Here is an 8977-nt window from a genome sequence, read left to right as displayed (position 1 = left end):
TTCTCTTATTGGCCATGCCTTAGAGTGGTTGGATAAGGAGGTTAAGCCAAATTCCCTTAGGACATGGGATGAAGTCTCCAAAGATTTCTTGTCTCTCTTTTACCCACAAAAGAAGACGACGAAGGCTAGAGCCTTAATCCAAGTATACAAACAAAGGCCCAATGAGAATCTCTATGAAGCATGGGATAGGTACAAGGAGTACCAAAGAGAGTGTCCACATCATTGAATTCCTACCTATCAAGTGATACAAATTTTCTATGGAGGCTTGAGTGCTCAAGGCAAGTCATGCCTAGATGGAGGAGCCGGAGGTCCTATAATGAAGAGGACGGAAGAAGAGGTAGTTGACATAATTGAGGATGTGGTGAGATACTATAGAGATTGGCAAGAAGGAGAGAGAAAGAGTCTACGAGCCAGAGTGGCTCGACGGTTTATTCGGTGGATCATCTCAATGCGATTAATAACTTGTCTTCCCAAATTTCAAATCTAGGGAAGGAAGTGACGTCGATCAAAGCAAAGCTTGAGAGTGTTTCTACGAATTCATTGAGTCTTCCCTCCCAATCTAAAGGGAGAGGTATATTTTCTAACTCTTCTCCTTCTACTTCCAATAACATGCTAAGTGGTTGTCTATTTTGTGATTCTTGTGGATCTTATGATCATGATTCTTCCATGTGTTCTCAAACTTTTGTTGATGGATGTGATGATGTTGAAATTAATGAATGTGAACATGTGAACTTTGTGTCTAATGTCAATGGTGGTAAAAGATTTGATGGACCTAAGAACTTTATTAATAGGAATTCTCACCCCCAAGGTGGTTTCGATAACTACAACAATGGAGGCTATAGGAACCAAGGAAACCAAGGTTTTCGAGGTAACTATAACAACCAAGGCTATAGTAATCAAAACCCGACCCGTGGGTATGGTAACCAAAGTCAATTTCAAGGCTTTGGTAATCATTACCATAATGGTGGCAATAATCAAGGTCGTGGCAATTGGAACAACAACCAAAATCGGGGAAGTTTTCAAAATAACAACCAAAGGGTCCCCCACCGGGTTTTGCTCTAAAGCCTCAAGGCAATGGTGAAAATTCTTATTCCCAACCATCATCATTTAAGACAAATTTGGAAGAAATGATTGATAACCAAACCAAGATCATCAACACATATATGGCGGTGAGTGACAAGAAATTAAATGAGATGATGACTCATAACAAAATGCTTGAGACAAAAATAACCCAACTAGCAAACACTCCAAGGGATTGTGCTAGTCCATCATCTTTGCCTTCTCAAGGAGTGGAACCTAAGAAACCGTTTGTTCTATCACCACCAGGAGTGGGAGAGTTCTTAATGAGGGAGCTTCTAGGTCTATTGATGAGGATGAGGAGAGGAGTGATCCAAGAGAGGAAGTTGAGAAGGTTGAGTCTAGGAGTGTGAGTTATGAGGAGGTAGGTGCAAGAGAAAAAAAGGAGTAGTGAGAAAGAGCGTGAGGAAGTGCGGAGACCCGACCTTCTATACCCAAAAACATTCTTGAGGCACAAAATTGATGATCAATTTGGAAAGTTTATTGCTATGCTCAAGGAAGTTCACCTTTCTATCCCCTTCACCGATGCAATTACCCAAATGCCTAGATACTCTAAGTTCCTTAAGGAGATTTTGAGTGGGAAGAGAATGTGCAATGAAGTTGATTCGGTTGAAGTTGGGAATTGTTATAGTGCTTTCATTCATAATGAGATGCCCAAGAAAATGGAGGATCCGGGAAACTTCTCTATTCCATGTGAGATCAAAAGGAAAATGTTTAATAATTCTTTTTGTGATCTTGGAGCTACTGTGAGCGTCATGCCTTATTCCATTTTCAAGAAACTCGAGCTAGGTGAGCTACTCCCATCTAACATAACCCTTCAATTGGCCGATCGGACTATTATGATTCCAAAGGGGAGAGTTGAGGATGTTCCTCTTAAGATAGGAGGGTTCACTATTCCCATTGATTTCATTGTGCTTGAGATTGTGGAAGATGACCATATCCTTATCATTTTTGGAAGACCTTTCTTAGCCACTTCGGGAGCCTTAATTGATGTGAAAGGAGGTCATATTACCCTGAGAATTGGTAAGAAATAGGAAAGCTTTGAGTTGAAACCAATGCATGAGTCTTTGTCTCTTGTGCAAGGAATTATGTGTGCTAATTCCCCTCGCTCTATTGATAATGAGTGCATGATTAATTCTTCAACTAACGATGTTCTTGAGAATTGTTATGTTGTTCTTTCATGTTTTGATGGCAAGAAGGTTAGTGAAGAGAAAATGATGATTCCCAAGCTAACGGACGAGGAGGAAGTTGAAATCCCTCATTGGTTTGAGCTCTATCCTCAAGATGGAGAGGATGTTTCCATGAGTATGGATGGTGAGGAACCATCTACAATAAGCAACAAGCCAAAGAAAAAAGCTCGTGATTCTAAGAAGAAGAGAGAGAGAAAGAAGTTATGGAAAGAAAAATTTGCAATTGAAAAGTCTTTGAAGGAAGTTTCATCAAGCAACAATAAGAAGTTGCTAGAAGTTGAAAAAGAATTTTCTCTTTCTGCTACCTTGAAAAAGGTGGTGTTCTTTGACCCTCCATGATTTGGAGGAAGGGTCAAGCTTAGGACCATAAGCAAGCGCTTCCCGGGAGGCAACCCGGGGATTTCTAACTTTTCTTTTTGATTTTTGAATTTCTCTTATTTTTCCTTCTTTTATTTTATTTTCTTTCACTTTTCTACTTGATTGGATTTGTAGGTTGCATTTTTGGGATTGGATTTCATTAAGTGAGCATGAAGAATGAGAAGGTGTTATGCGGTTTTTGATGTGATTATACTCGATTTTATCGAAATTTGAGGTAAAAGGGTAAGAATCTTGGTGAGGTAAGTTAGGGATTTTATGCTTTAAAGTTGAAGGAATTTTGCACTTGGTGGGTTCTTATGGTGGGTTCATGAAATTCTAGTTTTAAACACACTAAAAGGGGATTTTGCTACTGCCTATGTTGATGTTTATCATCATCATTATTTGTGTACCCATCAATGAACGCACCAAGAATTTAAAAAAATAAGAAGAGAGAGCTAGGCTGGGCTAAGGTGCGGGCGCGCACGCATTTGATGCGGCCGCGCACCTGTCTGGTGCGGGCGCGCATCCAACTGGTGTGGCCGCGCACCTGGATGGTGCGGGCGCGCATCAACCCGAGCCACTCCTTTATTTTTTTTCCTTCCTTTCTTCTTTCATTTCCCCTTATTCCTCCTTCATAGTTTCGACCCCCATCATCCTCAAACCCTCAAAACCGAACCACTACCTTCAACAACCCATCAAAATTTCAAATCAAATCACTCAAAATTTCACTCTAAATTCACTAAAACCTTCTACATTTCCATCCAAAACATCAAATTCATACTACTTTCATCAAACTAAACCTCTAATCTCTCTCATCCATACTTGGGTATAATTTGGGGTTTTTCTATTTGGTGGATATTGGTGGTTAAAAGTGGTTCAATCTTGCTTCAAATATGGTATAATCATCTTCTCTAGCTTTTAATTGCTCAATTATGTCATATATTTCCAAGTTTTGATTTGTTCATGAGCATGAATAGTGGTAGTACCAACTTTGATGATTTTGATGTTTGATATTGGTTTTGGTTGATTATTTGAGTTTTTTGTTGTTTGATTTTACCTCACATTGTGTTTTTTGTTGATTTTGTAGCATTTGTGAGCAATTTTGTTGAGAATTTTGGAATTTGAATTTTGGTAGTGTGGGTAGTAAGGTGCTATTATGGTTTGGTGGTTCTTCTTGTGATTGTTGGTTGTTTGAGAAGAGATTGTTGGATGTTTGGTGTTGTTTGGTAATTTGGATTGGAATTGTGATTGGTGGATATTGAAGTTCTTGGTTGGAGATTTTGCGGATTGTTGTGGAATTTTGTGATTGGTTTTTTGTGATCCTTGCACTTGAAATTCATCATGTCGAGAGTCCTCAAAAACCTTGTTAAGAAACGCAAAACAAACGCCTCCACTGATGAACCTAACCCAAGCATATCCTCCTCCCAAACACGTAACCCTACTCCACCACCCAAAAGAAAATTCAACGATAAAAAACACAAGAACCGGTACCAAAAACTAAAAGAAAACCGCTCCCTTAAACCCACAAGACACTACTTTCAATCCGACATGTCCACACTGGGGATTGATGAGGATGTAAGGGAGTTGTTGATCAACCTACGAATGGGCATATTCATCTCCTGTAGCTACCGCACCTATGTTGAGCCTACTCTTGAGTTCTTTGCTTCGGTTGAGATAATTCCTGTTGAGGGTCAATATAGGGTTCAATTCCAAATTTTCAACAGCTTCTTCGACCTCTCCTTAGAGCAATTCAATGCTGCTCTAGATTTTAATCCTCATGGTGACATTTTGGATCTAGAGCCTTATATTTTTGAGGAGTATGATCAGGATCATTGGTGGGACGATATCTCCGGAGGTGGTGATTTTATCACCAAGCGGGCCAAGATTAGCAATGTCTACCAACCTTGTCTTCGGGTTGTTCACCGACTTTTGGGGTACTCAGTTTTCCCCAAGCAAGAGTTGGGAAAAATGAGAAAATTGGAGCTCAAAATTCTTTGGTTGGCCACTAGAGGAGAATATCGTGGCCGGTTGAACTTGGGGTACATTTTTTCCACCTATTCTGTAGCCTTACAAGACCGGGACATCGGAGAGATTCCTTGTGGGGGAATGGTCACTAGGCTCTTGACCAACCTCCACCTTGATCATCATTTGCCATATTGCAAGCCGGTTGGAGATGCCGACTCCGTGTACCTTGATATGAAACAATTGGGGCAAATTCTATTTATCTCCAAACATTATGAGGAGGGCAATTATGAGTGGCTTCAAGATAACAAGCATTAGTGCTACCTTCCCAACCCATCTTTGACATCTCCCCACCGGACGGACACCCCTAATGTGTGGCATGTCCCCTAGAGCTTCCGCCGCCCATTCTTTTACTCCGATGAGGAAGAAGAAGAAGTTGTGGAAAAACAACAACATCAACAACAACAACAACGTCAACAACAACAACAACAACAACAACAACATCAAGGGCAAACGCAACAACTTCAATTTGCTAGCTCGGACTTGGAGGCCCTAATTAACCAAATGAGTGGGTTTTAAATCCGCTTAGAGGGCATGTATGACCAAGATTTTGAGGCCCTCTACTCCCATATGCGAGGTATTTCCGAAATGCAACAAGGTATGTTCATTCAACAACAACAACTTTTTGATGCGGAGGTTAACTGAGGGAGCATCACTACCCCGGTTAACTATCCTTACTTTCCGCCCTAGCAAGATCCTATACCTTCGCATGGGCATCCTTATTGGCAAGGCCCTTTAGAGCCCGGTACCGAGCCCCGTTCTTGCGCGGACGAGCGTGGTAACTATGATTACCGTGCTCCCGGAGGGTGTGACTATAGGGGTGACCCTAATTACCCCTATGTGCACCCTAACCATCCATTTGAGCTCACCTTGCCCGAGCAATTCACACCTCTTGCCCCTTGGCAACAAGATAATTTCAAGGGGCATTATGGTTGGCCCGAGGGATTCACCGGAGGTTGGGCTCCTTACTCACCTCCAACCTTCGATGACTACATGGGAAAAAATGATTCTTATGAGGCCGGGCCAAGTGGTGGTGGTAATGATGAGTCTTAGTTCCCTCTCTTTTGTGCCTCCTACCTCCATCCCTTATGTTTATGTGCTTAATTTGTATTGTAGGGATGTTGAGATGTATTCATGTTTAGCTTGGGGGAACTTCTTTATATCTCGATTGCCAATATTTGTTGTTGTTGCATACCTTGAATTTTATTTGCCTCTTGTGTTTAGGGTAAAATTACCCATGACAAATGGACCAATCCGGACCTGACACGTGTCCACCACGTGGGCCAATCAGCGTCCGCCACTTGTCACCCTAAGAGGTCCAACATGGACTAATCAGGCCACGCCACGTGGCCTCCCATATGCCAAATAGGCAAAATGGCCACCAAGGCCCAAAGTCCGAGAGAAGCCCAATTTGCCCTGGTTAACCTAAACCTAAAATTGGCACGCTTCTCAAGACTATAAATACTTAATTAATCCTCATTAAATGGAATTCAGCAATTAATGACTCTCACCTAGAGAAAACCAAAACACATTGATCACTCCTGACCTAGAGGAACCAGATCTTCCAACCTTTACTTTTCCGCACTATTCACTCCTCAAGCAAGTACTAACTTGATCGTCGGAGGCGGAGCTCCCACCACAAGGAGTCTCCGTTTGTTTTGCAGGTACAGGCGCAAGGATACCAGTCCCGGAATTGTAACTCTCCCGCAGGGCATCAGAAAACCCTGAAACATTTTGGCGCCGTCTGTGGGGAGAGTACTTTCGAGATGGTATCACAGTCTGTACCGATTCTAAGTGAGAAGCGTCCCATGGACGACCCCCTGGTCCAGTCAGACAAGGGTACCGACGAAGAATATGAAGTCGAGACTCACACGGCCCCTGACGGGTCCCTCAGAGCTCGACGCACCCGTCCCATCGAAAGGAAGGAGCGGGGAGACTGCCTGGCTGAATCTAGTAAACCACTCGGCCCGCCGCCTAATCATCAACAGGCGGCCGAGGGATCTGCCCCTATCACCAGGAATGAACTCATGACCCTCATGAGTAGTTTCAAGGGGGAGATCCAAGACTTGATCAACCAATGGGCGCTTGTTCCTGCAAAGGAACAGTCGGCCAAATCAAACCACTCCCAGTTGAAGTTACATACGCCTAGCACGACACTCATTGGGTACATCCGGCAAAATATCAGCCTCCCAGCATTCGGCCCGACAGCCAAGTACTACAAGCGTCGTACGTTCGGATGCCAAGAGTAGTATGGATAGGCTTGTAAGCTATTATTAATTTTATTATCAAATCATTATTATGATATTGATTTTAAAATAAAAAAATAAAAAAATAAAAAAATTTCATTATTATCAAATCATTATCATACGGCCACATGCGCCTAACTTACTGATTTTGTATGGCAAAGCTCCACCTAAGAGCCTTAGGTGGAAACCTACTACAAAGTTAATCTTAGCATTTGATATTATCAAGTGGCATAAGTAGTATCATAACTACCAGCCCACATCACTATATACATAGCCGGCTCCCATGATGCTTGTCACGAACAGCTTCCTCGGTCGGTTGTTCTACATGTCTAGGAAGCCTGCTGTTTTTCCTTCGATAAAGGCCCGACTGTGAGTGCAGTAGTGGCATGCCAACGTCGAGCCTTTGAGCTTTTAGGCGGCAACCATAAGAGCAGCCCTCATTCTCGCATAAACAGCCGGCTCTATATGATGTTTTATCAAGGTACAGTCGCAAGGTTTTTGCTTAAAATATAATGCCAAGTATACTTGATACAAATGAGTTTGGTTCCAGCTTGTTCTTCCAAAAGCAAACAGCCAAAATACCCGCACATATAAAAATCTCTCGGCCTGCCGAGAGGAGTAGCGCTTGGCTCGTAGTAATATAATTGGCCATGAGAGTGAATGCTTTAACTTGTTCATGTGCTAGTCTCTTATTGTGAAAGCTTGGCATTGGCGTCTCGCCCAAGGAAGCAGGCGGCCAGATGACAGCCGGCCTAGTCCTAGCCACGAAGCATGACAAATCAGCTAGCCATGCTAATGTAGGCGACACCTAAACAGCCAGCCCAATCCGAGCCACCAAACAGCCGGATTGATCACTTCAAGAACAAGCAACTCAAAAGGCCGAGACGAATGAGTTCGTGTGTATGTAAAAAATAGGCAGCTAGGCAGCTGTATTTATGTATGGGAAGCATTGAAACCGGCTGTTTAGCCATCAAGTAAATCCAACAAATCACTTGTCTTTCATGAAAGCAGGCGGCATCCACAACGAACGCATCAAGCAATGCGTGAGGTGATATGGGTCTTCATGTTTTGTAATGAGGGCCGAGTCTTGAATCACTTTGGTCTAAATAATGCCCAACACGATCAAAACATAATTAAAACAAGCGACAAGCTGATCATACGGCATCATGTGGCCGAATAAATTTTGAAAATTAGCTCCATTGAGAAGAGCAGCTCGGCATCCTTACCAAAGCACCATGTAAGCTCAAAATGAGTGCCTTTTGAAATTTCATAGTATCATGGGTAAACATCAAGAATCAAACGACACATTGCTATTGTTTGTAAAGAAACAACCACCATGTGTATGCACGCAACAACAAGTCCCTTGTATGTCTATAGACAGCCGGCCTAGTCCTAGCAACACAGCAAGGAGGCGGCTCTAAAACACATCCGGCTTGGCTGAGTTCAGATGATCGAAGCATTCGAGAGCAGACGGCATCTAGGTGTCGTAGCTCAAGCTAGCAGGGGGCACTTGCAACCAAAGAAGCTAGCCATAGTAAAACATGCGGCACATGAAACACAATTATCGTGCTAAGTTCAAATATCATGCTGAGATTTGACGTTGATGCTGGGTACGAGTACATACCAAGTAGATGCTAAGCTATCCATTCGTCCAACCAAGTGTGTATCCATGTGTTTGAAGAGCCGCATGAAGTGATCATCCAAGCAAAATTTATGAGCCCAAGAGTATATAACTCAACTTGCTAAGTTAGGGAATCCTCATTGCTCTTATTTCAGCTGGCATTCAGTGCTCAGACGCTCAATAAAATCAAATAGTCGGCCACCCTTGTAAATGAAAACAGGCGGCCACAAGTGCTCTTCAAGACTCAAGCCCAGTCCCAGCTAGACTAACCTTAAACAACCGGCACTTGGTTGAAAGGGCATGAGCAAAAGTGGGTCTTCATACTTTTTAAATAGGGGCCGAGTCTTATGATCATTTTTGTCTAAATAATGCCAAGCACGTAAATAGCATGCAACCGGCATCATGCGCTAGTCACCTAGCTTCAGCCGGCATTTACATTATGGCTTATTGTATTGTGATGCAAT

General features: G+C 42.7%; 1 protein-coding gene across 1 annotated transcript; it reads left to right on the top strand.

Moving 5' to 3' along the window:
- The first annotated feature begins 609 nt into the window (after positions 1-609).
- On the top strand, positions 610-2111 carry LOC110729964. The gene is made up of 3 exons (XM_021909753.1): positions 610-914; positions 1327-1441; positions 1575-2111. Exons 1-3 carry the CDS (start codon positions 610-612, stop codon positions 2109-2111), a joined length of 957 nt encoding a protein of 318 aa, XP_021765445.1.
- The last annotated feature ends 6866 nt before the right edge of the window (positions 2112-8977 follow it).

The sequence above is a fragment of the Chenopodium quinoa genome, unplaced genomic scaffold, assembly GCF_001683475.1.
Source record: "Chenopodium quinoa cultivar QQ74 unplaced genomic scaffold, ASM168347v1, whole genome shotgun sequence".
Lineage (NCBI taxonomy): Eukaryota > Viridiplantae > Streptophyta > Magnoliopsida > Caryophyllales > Amaranthaceae > Chenopodium > Chenopodium quinoa.
The sequence above is the reverse complement of the archived record's forward strand: the minus strand, read 5'-3'. Positions and strand labels throughout refer to the sequence as shown.